Source organism: Enoplosus armatus, chromosome 11 (genome assembly GCF_043641665.1).
Source record: "Enoplosus armatus isolate fEnoArm2 chromosome 11, fEnoArm2.hap1, whole genome shotgun sequence".
Lineage (NCBI taxonomy): Eukaryota > Metazoa > Chordata > Actinopteri > Centrarchiformes > Enoplosidae > Enoplosus > Enoplosus armatus.
Genome location: NC_092190.1, coordinates 10,973,278 through 10,990,426, shown reverse-complemented (window position 1 = coordinate 10,990,426; position 17,149 = coordinate 10,973,278). Strand labels below are relative to the sequence as shown.

The 17,149-nt window shown below is 40.6% G+C and overlaps 1 protein-coding gene across 3 annotated transcripts; it reads right to left on the bottom strand.

Annotated features, from left to right (window-relative positions):
• Positions 1–233: 233 nt before the first annotated feature.
• rpe (ribulose-5-phosphate-3-epimerase) lies at positions 234–3,363 on the bottom strand. Of its 3 annotated transcripts, none has more exons than XM_070914759.1 (6): positions 3,217–3,363; positions 2,797–2,876; positions 2,530–2,669; positions 2,316–2,450; positions 1,140–1,226; positions 234–1,050 (listed from the first exon to the last, which is right to left on the bottom strand). In XM_070914759.1, exons 1-6 carry the CDS (start codon positions 3,336–3,338, stop codon positions 928–930), a joined length of 687 nt encoding a protein of 228 aa, XP_070770860.1. In that variant the 5' UTR covers positions 3,339–3,363; the 3' UTR covers positions 234–927. The 3 variants fall into 3 exon arrangements, with proteins under 3 accessions (XP_070770860.1, XP_070770862.1, XP_070770861.1); XM_070914761.1 differs by having other exon boundaries at positions 2,421–2,450; XM_070914760.1 differs by lacking the exon at positions 1,140–1,226.
• Between the last annotated feature and the right edge of the window lie 13,786 nt (positions 3,364–17,149).

Genomic DNA, 17,149 nt, shown 5'->3' with positions numbered 1-17,149 from the left:
GTATTTAGCCACATTTCAACACTGCACTTTACATACTGTACATGTAGATTACGTATTATTCATGTTTACTGTTTTCTTCTTCTTCTTTCCTGGTTGTAGTTTGTCTTGAAATGTGATGATTGAGTAAATGTAAGAATGTCTAGACTAAATACTGTCTGCCTACTTTTCAACAACTTACACTGGATCATTATATCACAATTGTTCAAACCCAAATGATAGGAGGTGTACCGCATCCTGTCAGACTTAGCAGTAAAGAGACATTATCCCTGGGTGTGATTTAGTCATTTACTGTGCATCTATTAAATACATGTAGTCAAGGGGATACTGCAAAAGAACACGCATTTCACTTCACTTGATACTTTTTAATCTGCAAAACCAAATCTCATGGAAAAAGTGTACAGTATTTCTGCTCAGTAGTACAGAAAGAAGTTTTTGGATGTCAACAAAACTAACTGTTTTATGACGTATGAAACATGATTTTGGATGGAAGTCAAAAGATGACTTGCAAAACTGAAGATGTACCAAACACAGTGCTTTTTGGGCCATTTTAATTAATCTCTACTTAAAACGTACAGTCAAAACAATATTCAGGAATGTTTACAGACGTGAAATCAGCGTAACCTTGCAGCTCCAGTCTTGAAATGGTTGTCCCCATGCTGAGATGAGACTCATTTGAACTGTTCAGAGCAGAGATTGTGGCAGGACAGGATGAAGTTCAAAAAGTTTTGTAGAGGCACGGTGCAGCGTCACTCACATCAAAGTGATTTGGATTTGGCCATCAGAGAACCCCCCCCCCCCCCCACCCCCCTGCTCTGACCCTGACCCCCCCAACCTCAACCCCAGAATTGTCCGTTTGGAGTCTGTTCCACTGGCAGCTTGTGGCGTGTTGCTGGGACGGGCAGGTAGAGTGTCACAAAGAGCAACATCTCAGCGGTCCAACGAACGTTTCTGGATCGCTTCGGCCACCGCGGTGCGCAGGAGAGCGATGACAGAGCGAGGGTCGTCGCTGCCTATCACAGCGCTGCCTGACACAATCATGTTGGCACCCGCCTGGAGCAAACACGAGATCATACACACTGTTAAGAGAAACTCACAAAATCTGACTTGGTTATTTTAATATGTGTGGTTGTGGTCTTTACCTCGGCACACTTGTGAATGGTGTCAGGGCCGACCCCTCCATCTACTTCAATGTCTAACGAAGGGAACTGACTCCTCAACCAGCTCACCTGGGTCACAGAAATAAAACAAAGAGCTAGAAACTAAAAGTCTAACATAATTTCTGCAACACGATTGCCAGATATGAGCAAGAATGCAAAAAGAAAGACTGATGTGGGTTAAATCAAAAACGTCCTCTTGGCCAGATTTGGTCAGACAAAATGACTGCGTGCTTTGGTGAATAGGAGCTGTGAACTGTTAAAGTGACATTTAAACAAATATCTAATCGACTTCCCACTCTTATTAAAAAGAGAAACAAGGCGAGAGACAATGAGAAGGCGAGAGAGAGAAGAGAGCACTGAAACTTATCTTCACTTGTAATTTGGTGGATTTCTGTAGTTTAGCAGAAACTTGTAATTCAAGTCTGATTGTGAAAGTGAAACTTACCTTGCACTTATCTGTAATGTCAGTCTGCATATTTTTAGATAAGCAGACGTGTGTATGAAACCACAGTTGCAGTCTGTCATTATACACACGTCTCCTGTGTAAAACAGGTACATAACAATCATCTTGTTGAGATTTAATTGTCGTTTATACAGCTTGTCTGATCTATCCCACAATTATTTTGGCTGTTCTGCTTGGCATGTCATATCGTGGTTCCAGAGAACCTACCAGGTGCCTAAATGCTGCGTCCTCCCCTAACAACAACTGTGAAAATCAGCAGCAATGAGTGGAGCTGTAATTAATAATTGCAGTGGCTCTGAATTGGCCAGTAGATTATTTATTTTTTCACAAAGGTCAACTTATCTATGTATTCTCCAGAACTGTGATAGCTTGCTTGTTATGTTACCAGTTTACACATGGCAAAATGTGCAAACTGTTGTACTGTGTTCCATGCACATTTGGTTTGTGCTCTTTTGTTGACAAGTTTTGGGGTATGGTATATATTAGGGAAAAGCTAAATGCTGCCATACAAGTGATTTCAATTATGCAGATATCTCTAACTTCATCTCTGCTCCCTTAATGCAGCACAACGTACATAACATCAGTAGGCTGCATGTGTGCATCATGTCACAAAATAACAAGAGGACTGTACAATAGTATAGACTGACAATGAACACTACTTGTTACTCTTTCCTCTACCTGTGATGTGTCCTTACCTTGGGCATCATGTCCTCCATGAACTTCTGTCCCCCAAAGCCAGGTTCAACAGTCATGACCAGAGCCATGTCGATCTGGTTAGCCCAGGGCGCTAGCTCTTCAACAGTAGTACCAGGCTTTATGGCCAAACCCACCTACAAAACTCACACAGAAATGTCTTATTTTCCTATCAATATCATTTGGTACAAATACCAATATGCATTATTTTCTCACCTTCATGCCACTCTCTCTTATCTCCTTGATGAGGTTTCCAGGGTTGGTGGTGGCCTCTATGTGGAACGTGTACTGGTTGGCTCCTGCTGCAGCCATGGGCTTCACCCACTGCTCCGGCCGAGACACCATCATGTGCATGTCTGCAACATTAACACTGTCACAATACTGCACTCCTCCACACAGCAGAGGCCTTCATGACTCCATTCAATGAGGATAGCTGGGTTAAGTTAAAGTCATGCATATGTGTGGCGATGGGGTTTCTCTCACCAAAGAAAGGGTCTTGCCCTATTGACTTCCTTAAGCACTCTACCATGGGATGGCCAAATGTGATGTTGGGGACAAAATGCCTTCAAAGAGAAAAAAAAAACAGAACAGCTGTTAGGAAATTCTCTCATCTTGCATAAACAGTTGCAAACTAACGCCTTGCAAGTGTTGAGAAAGATAAATAATGTCTAAACTAGCAGGAAGAAGGAAGACAGCATAATGTTTGCCACGCAAAGCCTCTTCACTGACATATTTAATCCAAATAAATCCAGTTACATAAATATTGGCTTCACCAGCTTAACTTCTGGCAAGCTAGCTTAGCTTGTTGATGTTAGCCAACTTTAGCTCTCGCGCACTGAACTTCCAATCGGCTTGCTAGTCGTTAGCATGCTAGCTTGTCTGTCAAACTACTAATAAACTGACCCGTCCATCACGTCGAGGTGCAGGTAATCTGCCCCACACTCCATCATCCGCACACACTCGCTGCCCAGACAGGACAGGTCGCTGCTCAGGATGGACGGACCGATCTTCGCACTGTAAGCCATGCTGTTACTGCTGTTGACTGTCTGCCTGCAGCCTGGCAGCTAACACCAGGTCAAGTTAACCACGACACACAGTACAACTTCCGCTAATAACCTTCAAAATAAAAATCATAAGTACCCACAAAACGTCTTCTAATGCCAGAAGAGCCGAAATGTGTAATCAATTAAAATACTGCTCAAATGCCGACATGTGGCTATTAAAAATGTATTAAAGGTAAAATGCCAGTCTTACCATGGCGTTGTTTTTATCGTGTAGCTTATTTACAAGCTGTTATAAAAGGCAGTAAGTTAGACTGAAAGGGATGGATCATACACAGTGAATAGGATAAATAAATAATGTGACCGTGTGATATGTGGTGGTCGTTTTATTATATCACCCGCTGGAAGGCATTTTGTTATCCTTGCTTAAAAAGTGCTTTGCAAATACAATTATTATTATTATTATTATTATTATTGTTATTGTTATTATTATTGGGGGTTGTATTGAATACATAATAATAATCCATCCTTGATGCAAGTATGTAAGCATCAAAAGAAAACATGTACGAATTAATAAATTAATTCCTGCATTGCTTTGTCAATACATTTGCCATCTTTCCTTCCATCTTTCAGGTCAGACAAGACATTTCACTGAATATTTGTTATAATACTAGTAGGTCTATTTTGTCTTTGTCTGTTCTTCAGTGTACACTTAAATCAAATATTATTTTTCCTGCAGTGTCAATTATTGTTTTATTTTAAAAGAAATATGTCCTTACTTCCGGTTTTACTCTAGGTGTCAGTGGGTAACTTGCTGCAACTCTGGCCCGTGTTCTGGCCTCACACTTCCGCCTTCAAAATAAGACAGTTCTTACTTCTTGACACTAGATGGCGTAAAGCTCGTGTGGGTATTGAACGCTCATCTCAGCCCTTCACAGTGGTGGAGTCAATTTGAATGTTTGGGTGTTAACAGGAGAAAGTTACAGTAATAAAGGCTCCTGTCAGCTTGCCACTCCATCGTGCAAAAACGGTGTCAATACTTGTTACTGGACTTTTTTTTGTACCATAACGTTTTTGTTTCCTGCATATAATAATGAGCTGCAACGTATTTCTGCAAAACTGCAATTCTTCTAATGTTTCTCTACTGTGAAAAAAGAATACTAGTAAAACCATTTTCTAAGAAGTCATAACAGACACTTCTTTGTAAACAACCTAAAAAACACATTTCTCCTGAGTTATTTTTAGTATTAGAACACTTTATTGGGTAATATGGGACACAATTTTGTAATCAATGTGTTTTTTAATAGGACACGTTGTTAAGCAATGTGGGACACTGTTTACTAAATGGTGTAAAAAGGCATACAATTGCTAAACCTTTTGAATCCTTTCTCAATTCAAATCATCCAGCATGCTCTCCGTTTCTATTTTCTCTCTGTATTTGGCCATTGATTTCATGTTTTAATGTCTCTCCGAGGTTTCATCGACTTACTCTTGTCAGCCGCCATCCTCCATCTGTCTCATTCGGCTGTGCCACCACTTAAAATATAAGTTACATGTCAGTATGACTAGAAAGATAGTTTAATGGCCCCGTAGAAGAACATATTTCTCACACTTGGTGCTAAGGAGACAGGCATTTAATGATAAAAGTTGCCTGGGCTTTAGAAAAATGGGTTTTATTGATTCAAGCAGTTGGCTGGATGGAGAAGAGGTTAGCCTGCAGGGTTACTATTGTCTGCCAAAGACCGACGATGAATTTATTCCTCAAAAGAAAGAAAACCTCTTACAGAAATGAAAAAAGGCTAATAGGACTTGTACCATTAGAGAAGCCTTTAATGTCCCACACAACTGAAAAATGAACAAATGATAAAACAGACAAAAGAAAGCAAATAGGTTTCCAGTGATACATCTTTAGTGCAGGTGTATAAAATGCTTATTAACAACACTTTACGCCTGAATTATCCAGTTACATGCAATTAAATGTCATATACCTTTCCACGCTGCTTGCTAGCTACATCCCATTCAATGATATCACTATTTATGGTATTTTATCTCCTACAGTTTTCTGACATTATAGTTCTTCAGAGAAGTTTGCAGATTTGTTTGTTACCTTCATCGTCTTGGACACAGTCCACTGAAATGGTATGAATGTTTTTCAGATGAGCGTGTAAGTTGTTTGTGATTTATAAGAAGCAGATGGCAGAGGTTTTAAAAAGCCTGTGCAGCACTCTGCTGAGGCTCAGCCTACAAAGAACCACACTCATATACCCCAAATGGCTAAACAGAACCTGACATTTATGAGTTTTGCCCACGTTTTGCATGACTGCAGCAATGATGGAAACACTGGTGGCACGGCGCACTCTGGCCAACAGGAAGATGATATATGTGATTTTGGAGTCGGGTTGAGGCGGAGTACGTTGACGTCACAAAGAACTGGGGGCCTCAAGAGTCTCTGAGGAAGGTAGTGAAAAAGCTTCAGGCTTTGACAGTCATGTTGTGGACCGGTGCCATAACTGCAAGGGGCTGAGTTTTATAAGTCTGTCCATACCAAAGCCCCTTGTGGTGTCTCTCTGATTCTGAACAGCAGGGTTGATGGAAGACCCACTGCAGCAATGACAATTATCTTCCTAACTAAGATAGTTGAAACAATATTTTGAACAAAAGGAACATTTTGGAGTGGTTAAATTGTCTATTTCCACAGAGGTCGCACTCAAGGTTGATGCATTGCACCAATGTGGTTTACGCATTTGTGTTTTGTCTTCAAGTGGGGGTCGTTCTTTCTCCTGCAGCTGACACTAAGACACATTCTTCACCTTTACTGTAAACAGCTCTAACACCAACCACATCATTTCAGTCAACCAAAGGCTTCTGTTTACTGGAGGTCCCCATTAAAGACACAAGAAGAACAGCTCAGGAATATGACTGAAGTTTTCAGTTATTCTGAGTTGTATGAATCCTTTTATATATATATATACAGCACACTATATATAAAGACATAAATAAAGCCATTAAAGTCTTAAATTGTGGATTGAGCTTTTAAGTCATGCCTCTCTGTAATACCATCTCATCTTGTGAGAGGTATCGGGTGGGCCCCTCCAGATTTAATGGCTTTCAAAATTTATTTGGATGATCAAAATGTGTGAATACTTTACATATTCTACTTCTTCGTGGTGTGTATGGTCTGTGGTCCTAATGAGCTTGTGGATGAAAAACTTCTCGTTACGTGCATTCCTGCATCTCAGTCATCTGTGAAGACAATTAAAAAATGTCTTTTGTTGGAAACTGGAAGACTAATCAGTTCCTTTCCTGGTCTACCAAATTAGTGTGTGTTCATTTTCATATGTATTAGCTGTTGCCATTTTTTTGTAAGTTTCTGGCTGTTGAATTTCTAATTAATGTGAGTATTCTTTTAAATTAATATTTGTTTTTTCATCTTGTTCCCACAAGGTATCAGCACTTTTTCACTAAGTTGGCATGTGGCTTCATCAGCACTTTCAATTGTGTCCCTGGAGGTTTAGATTTAGCCTTTACAGTTGGCTAATTAAGCTACATTGCAGCGTGTATTAAACGTGTTTGAACTTGTTTAACAGTCTTTTGAAGTGCATCATTTATGGACTATGAATTAATTATCAGGTAAATAAATGGCAAGCTCAGAACCTGCTGAAAACTACGTCCTGAAAAGCAGCCTCCTATATTACAAATGCTAATCTGCAGAGGAAATGGTGTGCTGATTACATATAGGAACAAATTCCTGTGCGTGTGCTTTAAGTGCTCTTCAAGATGTGTACATTTGCATTCAACAGTATGTGAACTGTACCCCTGGATAAGTTGGGTTTATGTGACCTTTAACCTCTGCAACAGAGGGCAGGAACAGAGATAGTGCTGCTCTGTTTTTTCTTTTTCCCTTGCAGTGGTTTGATTTTTAAAGACTTGGTACACTTCCAAACTTTTCATGTATTATCTTGATTGAAACCTTCCTCCTGCTTCCCGCCCGCAGTTGACTCTGGCCTCCTGAGCAAACAGATAGCGATAAACCACTTTCTTGAGATAGTCGGAAGGAGAGGAACATGTGTCCGTGCAGCCTCTCCCTTCCTGGGCTTTATGTCATCATGGTCGGGGTCCACGAGTGGAAAGGGAAGCGTGGGCTGGGTGCTACCTCCCTCCGCTACGCTAATGCTCCCAATCAAGTTTGTTTTCCTGCCATGGGGGGGGGGGGGGGGGGGGGTCACAGGGAGCAAGTTTGCGTGTGTGATGCCAGAATGGATGCTTAACATGCAAACTTTCAATGGGGGAGTATTTGATGGTGGGATATCCATAAAGATAGGGAGTAGGAGTAGGAACGAGCACAGCAGGATTGTCTCTACATCCTGTAAACTGCTACTTTATAGGTTGACGAAGTAGCAATCCAATCAGGCAGGTATGTAAAGGAGGCGAGAAAAGAAGGAAATGCTAGAAATCACTTAATGCCATGAATGTAAGATATAATTCTACTTTTCATGGCCCATTTTGAAAGTGTTCAGCCTTGCCCATTATAACTGTCAATGCTCACTGGATGTTGTTCTTTTCATTATGATGATGCACTCACAGGGAAAGCATTAGCCACAAAGACTCTTTGTAATGCATGGCCCAGACCTGCAATCATTGACCACATTGGGCTGTAAAACTAAAGCTGTGGTCTTTATTTGTGCTTGGCCTGTGATTGTGGGATTTGGGATGTTCTTAATGTGCGTTGTATATTGTACCGTATGTCACACCATTACAGAAAAATAAAATTTGAAATCAGTGAGGTGGTCCTCTGGCATTAGCATATCTATGTGGTGAGACGTTGTCTTGCTACGTGTCCAAATCTCTTATTGTCATCTGAATAATTGGCTTTATGTCCGTTTTTTAAACAGCATTAAATCAATTGATGTCATGGTTTGCATTCTTTGATATGACCTCAACTTTATGTACTCTGACCGCAGCACACTTCAGAGCACTAGTGGCCAGCATATAACAGTTACTGCCCGTGAAAACACCCTCTAGGGAGAAATGGACCCGTCCACCAGTCATAATTTAGTGCTTTATGGAGGACAGAGTGTCACTTCAAAGGGCCAGAAATGTGACCACAGGGGCGCCACTGACATTTCAACTTGACAGTATGTGGTTATGAAAGAATGAAAACACTGATTTATTCAGAATATTTTTTTTTGTGATTTAATACCAGTCACCCACCGAGTAGGTTTAAGTGAGCTAAGCTTACCTCTCAACTTCATAAAAAATCTAATCCACTTGATTTAGTCTTTAATATTTGAAAATTATGGATGCAAGGGGACTGCTGGGAAAAAACAGAGCGGGGTTTAAATGTGCTCTTAGAGTGCAGGGGTTTAGTTTATGAAAACGGGTACTCCAGTTTTAATAAAATTGCCTCCTGAGATCTGACAGAGAGATTTTTATATAACTTATATTTTATATATTTCTTCTTTTTTTCCCTTCAAACTGGTGTAATCCTGTATTTGGTATCTTGTGCTTTAAGACATGCTTTTAAATAGCTAGTTTAAACCAACATAAGTCTCAATGCTCAAATAATTTCTCTGATGCTTGTTTGTATTGATACATTCACACACACATGATACAGACATAGTCTTGAAGCAACTCTGGCAACCAAACTGTCACTCTGCTGGGAAGAGTTTAATGTGCTGGCAGTGCTAAGTATACAACACGAACATCAGCTGCAGAGCATTACTCAACTGTGAGAAAATGACATGACATGACATGTAGGAAACTCTTTGGCACTGACCGTCCATCGCCTTTGGAGAAAATAACTTTGTTGTGAAAAAAAAGTGAGAAATATCACTATCACATGATCCAAGTGGGAGTATGAATCCTGACCCCATCTGGTGCTTCCAACAGCTGTTGGACCCACTGTGGAGAGTGCTAAAGAGTCGAGCAGTATCAACAAATTATCCAAAACCCTTGTCCTCAGTGAAGTCTCACTTAGGGATTTCAACCGCAGCATACTGCAGGATAGGTAACCGGGATGCACACAGATGCAGTTAAGATAAGATAAGATAATCCTTTATTAATCCCTCGCAGGGAAATGTGCATTGTTATAGCAGCATACAGGATAGTGCAATAGCAGAGACATAAGTAAGTAAAGTAAATCAAGATATAATAAAATAAAACAATGAAGGCCGTTATCAAAAAAAAGCCACTAAAACTAATAAAAGAACTATAATTTACAAATTTACAAATTCACAGAACAAAAAAAAGACAGGTAAAGGAATCATACTGGGGGGGGGTTATGTTGAAACATGTTCACAAACTTGAACAAACACGCATGCTAACTCTCCACGACTTCTCTCTTCCTGTCTTTGGGGTCCCCTGACAGGATCTGGAGGAGAGCAGTCAGTGACCCACACCGGCTGACTGCAGACAAGATTAACTTTTCCAATATTTAGGAGATCAAAGTAACAGTTACACACAAGGTTGCCATTACTGATGATGAACACAACTGAAAGCTCAAACGTCTTACAGCTATTAAAACATCATTTGTGAACTGTACCAATATGTGTGTTAAGGCTTTAACACACAATGTTCTACATGTTGGATTAGCATCTGTGAATGAGTGAGTGCAGATGTATTGGCAGTGCAACTAAAAGGCAAATCTATAAGGAAAGCTACAGGAAAAGTCCCCAAAAATCAGCTGTTAGAGTAGCTGATAGAGTACCTTACCCTTTTCCAATCTTGTTGTTTGGTGTTTTTTTTGTAGATGGGCAGATGACTCACCAAGCTCAGATAATGTCACTTAATGTCAGGGTATTTCTCATGCAGCTAATGCTCAGCCACTTCAGTCATCGACACAAAATGTCAGGTTTTCAAAATAAAAGGGCAGCGGCTTTCTCTCCAGATTCACCTTTGTTTATTGTAACCTTTATTTAGTCATTCAATCTCATTGAGAGAGAGAGTTTATGCAGATTGAAGTTCAGCAAAGAAGAGGCACATCATTCCAAAAATCCTCAAGCCTCAGTATTTCATAATGAAATAAATATATTCTGAAATATATAAATACACTTTTCAAATGCACCAAACAACAAATTCATGTGACTGTCACTGTAAGAGTATCACAGCTTGGATTTCTGTTACTTTTATCCTCCTTCTGATTCTTCAGCTATGGCAGTGAAACACATGAGTGCTGTTATCAGCGGAAATTGCTCATTCCATTAAGAAAAAAGGCCTGTGTGAGTGACTCTAAAGACTTAGACACACATCCTGACAAAGTGTTGTCCAATTAACCTCACACAGAGAATGGACGGAAGAGAGAGCAGGAGTGTGATGGGTAACAGCCCCCTAGAGACATGCAGACCTATGGGAGCACTTCACCAAACTCCAGGTTTGTGTCAGAGTTCCTGCTATCTAAGTGTTTTCATTCAGCCTTTAGATATCCTTTGAGGTATTTTGGCTTCTTTTACTCTGCTTTTCCTGCTGCTGGTTGGCAGCATAAAGGCTAATATTGACTTTACTGATGTGTTTTTGTTTGGCATAGGAATGCTTCAGGCTTTTGGCTGGCGCTGGCCTCTTTGAGTGGCTTACCAGAGAGGCCTGGCAGATAGCCAGTATGTATAGCAGCAAATAATGGACTCCGCTATACGAACCCGCTCTGCTCATCAGTTGAGAGAAGAGGGAGGGGGAAAGAAATATATTGTCATATTGGAAGGAGCCACTGTAATTTGGTGTGGTGTATATGTATTAAAAATGTTATTGGAGTTATGGTGTTATCCATAGTGCTATCCATGAAAGGCAAATAAAAGAGTTTAATAGATTTCAGAGATTAATGGGGCATTTAACCTGGCCCCTGTTGGTTTCCTGAGGCTTGAGCAGTAGTACACTGGAGAACAGCTCCACAGAGGGAGGTACTTGTGTTTTATCTTCTTTGCCAGGAAACATCCCATGGCATTGAGAGAGAAGAATAGAATACAAAAAAATATGGATCACAGTTGAGGAGCAAGGATCACTGGGCCCTCTGCCAACAGATTTCACAAGCTACTCCATCAACAGGAATGTAGGCACGATAGGGAGTTGTGCTGCACAAAGTAAACCACGACTCCACACGAGCCTTTACAAATCTTTTTTCTCTCTAATGTAGAAACTATCTGAGAGGCAAACAGAAACGCTGGCAGTTTTGGAGGAGATCCACCCAGCAATGAAGCTCAGCAATGTAACAAATCAATGTTGTTTTTCAGGCTGTGACGGGGTGTTCCCTCGCTGGGTTATGTAAGGTCTAGCACTGGAGAAAGAAAGCTGTTTGTGGTTCGTTCATTAGGGTGGATTTAGTAAAATAACCAGTCCAGTGGGTAACTGATTTATTACAGTAACCATGTTACTCTAATGGTAATAACATTGTCAAAAAAACAATGCGCTTTTATATATATTGCGTGAAATTAGGGTCAGGCATTTGTCAAAATTGTAAATGCAATGCAAAAGCAGTACTAATATTACATTTATCCTGTTTGAAATGATTGGAATATGAAGCTACAGCCAGCAGCCGGTTAGCTTAGCTTAGCATGAAGACTGGAAACAGAGGGAAACAGCTAGCTGGCCTCTCTCTCCAAAGGTAACAAAATTCACCAACCAGCAGCTCTAAAGCTCAGTAATTAGCACATTATGTCCTGCTAGTTTCTGACTAACTCTCTAACTCTCAGCAAGAAAGCGAATAAGCACATTTCCCTAAAATACCAAACAATTTCTTTGATTTATGTGCAATACAAAATGCAGTACTAATATTACATTAATATTATCATCATCATTATTATTATTATTATTATTATTATTATTACATGTTATCCTTGTTTGAACTTAAATTACTGGAATATTCCTCATGGAATGAATTTTGTTATCTAAAGAAATATGACTTTGTTTTGCTTTTGTAGATGACACGATTGATATTATTTTCAGTTTGTTTTGATGTTTCTGCGTATGTCAACATAATGCAAATCTTGCTAAGAGACCACACACATTCTGTGATGATTTCTTCAAGACTTGATTGCTGAAAGCAAACAACATACTTTTAACAAGTGTAAGTCTTTATGTAACGTGTAATGTGATAAAACTGAAAACAAACACAATGTGCTGATATGTCTGACGCTATTCACTAACAAACAAGAACAAACAGTAACAGCACCAGTAACAACCATGATGCTGCGCGGGACGACCTGGGTTTATCTGTAGTTGTCATGGCAGTCACGTAAATTTCACTTGTGCATTCCTGTGGTATTAAGACACTCATGGATCCCTGGCAGGAATTTCCCCTGGCCCGCTGTCTGTTTTTTCTGCTGTGTCCCTGCCCTGCCTCTGGAGGTGAGGGAAAGTTCAACCACACCAAATCTGGAATCTGAAAGAGCATCTTTTTTTACATGCACAGTTCTGCACTGTTCTTGGCACTTGTGTTTGGCAAAAAATTCACCCATAAGTACTTTGCATACTTTTGGCAAGTTCCTGAATATATAATGAAAGTAAAATAATATGTGTGTGTTTCTGCGTGTGTTTTGTGTGTGTGGGTTTGTTTCACAGTGTACTCAGATCTGTGTTGAATCCTTTGTGTGATACAAAGGCAGAATATAATGCTCAACAAACCCATGAATACATAAAGGAACAGGATAACTGCCAATTATGGTAGTGACCGGTGGGAGTATCTCTTTACTTGAAGACAAAGGATAAGAGTGGATAAGAGGAAACCTGTGAATAACATCTTCAAATAATACCAGAAAAACAAGAAGTGATTCATGTCATTGCCTTGGCAACATCTGAATGTTCTGTGCTGGAAATGTTTTTTTATAGCTAAGAGCAGCTTGTTGCCATCAGGGGCCAGTTTCCATCGTTCTGTCCAGAGCTGACTGCAAGCAGTGATCCCAGAGGGATTTTTAAACATTTGTAAACATAGACTATAATCGATATCACCCTGACTGCATAAGGTTGTGTGAAATCTTCCATGAGGGTGTGACATATACAGTAATGGCAAAGATCAGGAGAATGGAGACACGGGTTGCAAGGGTGGGACTCTGGGTTTTCCTTCTGCGTCCCTGAGAGGCGCTGGTAGATATCATGTCCAGATGTTTCTGCAGGTTTGAGTAGGACACTGTGATATCTCCCCTCTTTGCCCCCTGGCTTTCCTGCTATCTGTGCAGCACAGGATTACACTACTTAGAAAAGACAGATTGACTCATTTGATAACTTCACTTTACAAAAGATTTACTGGACAACAGTGGATCAAATTACTATGTGTAATATGAAATCGGTTGCGCATAGTGATAAACCCACCGATAATTATCACCAGATTCTGCAATTCCTACGCTCTAATTCCTCGCTCTCTCAGTGTGTCGTTTACGGCTGCGCCAGGCAGCTGTTTTCAGCAAAAAAAAAGCCTAGTAAAAACCTACTGAGCCCTGCCTGCCCAAGATAGAAGTCAGTGACGAGCTGGTGAACATAGTGGAGCGTTTAGCAGTTACAGAGTCTAAGATAAAGATACTTACCTCAGGAGATCGTGCAGACCAAAAAACTGCTAAAAGGAGAGTGAATAATGTACATAATTTGCCATATCAATTTAAATGGTGATCAAATGTCAATGTTGCGTTCACAGCTTGTTTCAGATGCACTAAAGTGGCCAAAAAACTCAATGTCAGGCCAACTGTCCCGGTGCTGTCAGATGTCACATATCAACAGATATACATTTCACAAATGAAATCCTCGGTGAGGCCTGCATGTGTGTGAGCAATGTTATGACTCTCCTTAGACTGTAGAGGTGTCCTTTTACTTCTAAAATGTACTTCATCCTGCACCAGAGGCCGTTTTGGGTTATTTGCACACTTCTGCCTCTATTTTAGTCAGTATTGTTTCCCAGCCGAGTGACCAGTTGCCACAGCTCCATGACACCACTTTCACCACAGAATTCAAGTTAAGACATTTATAGACGACACGGTAACTAAATCATAAAAACATTATGTAACCAGGCAAAAGTTTACACGTCACAAATGGTGACATTTATGTGATTGCTTCCTATTTGTAAAACCATGATACTCAACATGTTTGCTCAGAGGAGTGAGTTTTCTTCAGGCAGCACATGGCAGCTATGTCAGGACCTTGCTGACTCCCTGACAGTAAAAGAAATGAGGTAATGCTGAAGACCACTGATACCACGGTGGTGCCTTATTCCTGAACCTAAACTGTCAAACCCCTTTATCTCACCTTCATCATGCTGACGGCACAACGGGGACATACTTAGATACAAGATCATACCCCCATCAATCATTTCACACCAAATGTTAAAGCCTTCCACAAGCCCTGGAGGTAAGATAAGAGACAGGAACCTACAACGCAGTGTTGTGACTCAGACTTGGCTGAAAGGTGAGAGCTGACCCGGAAAGTGGACATGGTCTGCGCTGGAATGACTTCACAATTGCTTTGGGCTGATTAGCACCTACAATGCTCTATAACTGCATCACATGTTAAACTAAAACTTTTTTTCATGTACTTCACAACAGGACACAGAACATAATGTACCCACAAGAACAGATCATAATAAACTGTTAAAACTGACGAAACAAACAATCTAAAGAAAAGCACATAAATTGGAAACATTTGGGAGAATAAAACATGGCCCTAACTAGTAGCCACTCTAGACCAACCCTCAAGTTTGTCCTCAACAGCAAACCTGATTCTTAAAATGACATTTTTTTATGACAATAGATGCTGTTCTCTCAGCAAGATAAGACCACGCACTCTGCCATTTGAGAAGAACCAGGTCATGGGAACAGGATTAGGGAAGAGGGACCAAATGTACACTGAAGTACACTAAGCGTCTCATGACTGATGCTAATGGAAGAGCAGAGTTGATAATGTTACTCAGGACTGTATGTCATTCACACCTTTACCTCTGCACTGGGTTGCTTTGCAATTTCTTTCAGTCATTGCACCTCAGCTCGTGAATGAAACAGGCTGAAGATGTTGCATGGGAGCACAAATCCGTGAGTTGATTGAGCTGTTCGTTTAAACATCTTTAAGCCTACCTGAAGCTTTTACTGAGCCTGCCCTTGTGAGAAAGTGTAAACTGTGCTGCCATATGTTCTCACCCACTGACTTGACGTGCACACACACACATTTCCAGACAGGCATGCACGGATGCAAACTGCACATTTACAGCCCGCACATGTGCAGAAAGCAGCGCACACATGTGCTCAGACACATCTGTGAAACACAAGTCTTGATTAATGTGTGTAGAATTTGAAAGAAGGAGGCTGAGCCTTTGATATCTGTATATCTGTGTTTCCATTACAAGGCCACCTACTCAGCACTATTTATACACCGTACTGCAAACATAATCCGCCTAGCGGGAGAAGCAGGAGGAGGGGAAGAGTCTGGTGAGAAAGTAGTGGAAAATATGTATGAGGATTTAATTAAGAATACGGATTAAGGACTGAAAATAATTACACCGAGTAATGAGAGAGAGGGAGGTGAAATGTTTTTAAAGCTTGGAGCAATGTAAAAGGGCACCTGTGTGCGTTTGTAGGTGACCTGTGTTTTATGTGTGTTTGTATTTGTCCACCCGCAGTGGTAGGTCTGTGTGTGTCCAGTATGTGGCCTGGTGTGGATCAGGTTCGCTGCCTGTGTGTGTCCCAGCCATGGACCCCCTCTGGTGGGCCGAGTTGATGGATGATGCCTGGAAGCTCTGGAGCTGCGGAGTGTTCATATGAGTGCTGTCTGGGCAGCTACTAGACAGTATGGATGACGGATGCTTTTGAGTTTGTGTGTATGTGTGTGGATAAGTTTGGGTGTGAATGAGTGACAGGTTACTGATGGCTGTTGTGTTTCAGGTGTTATTCTAGCATTATTGATTACAAGGTGACAGGTATGTGAAGGAAAGCTATTTAATACTGTAGCAGAGAGTGGTGAAACACACACCTACGCACGCCTCCTCCCTTAAACTTGTGTTTGTTCAAACCCCCCACTTCTCCTATAGAATTACAGACCATGTACCCACGATGGGAAGCCCAGTTTGGGTTGCAGCTTTTACTTGTGACATATCGACCTCAATGAAAATGTTCATCCATCAATCTATAACACAGACAGGTATGAGTTTACAGACCAGACTTCAAAACTCGGAGAACTTCACCACTTTTCATCTGGTGAAATGCATGATGCATGGAAGAACGTGATTCCTGACAAAACCAGTCTGTCTGTTGGGAATACTTCTGCATATAGTTAAACAATGAGCCTTTGTTTTATACAGGTAAGTGCTGTAACATACGTCTTGGCTTCAACCCATGTAGTTCATAGTTTTACTGTATTCCTCGTCTTCTTCTGTGCAGAAACATCTTGATGAAGAATATTTGGTTACTTTTAAGAACAATTTAGCTGTAAAAAAAGCAACCCTGATATCAATGTTAAAACAAGACAAGAGTCTTTGGCCACACTAGCAGCTCTGTGAGGTTGTACTTTGCTATGCTTTGAGCTAAATGCTAATATCAGCATGCTAACATGCACACGATAACAATGCTAATGTTGTGATGCTAAGGAGGTTATGCTTGCCATGTTCAACATCTTAGCTTAGTGTGGTAGCATGCTAGCATTGGCTAATTAGCACTAAACATTTCAATCAAAATCACACAATCAATTTCATGATAATCCATCTGATAGTGGTGTGGAGTGGTGGACAGACTGACACCGCTAACATGGCTAAAAAGAGATGGTTATGGTAAAAAGTTTTTGTGTGAAGTTTAATTTGAATCTTTATTTGAATGTTTGCATTTCAAACAAAGTCCAGTGTAAGATTGTTATGCCAACAAGCAAATCTCAAAGACCTCAAA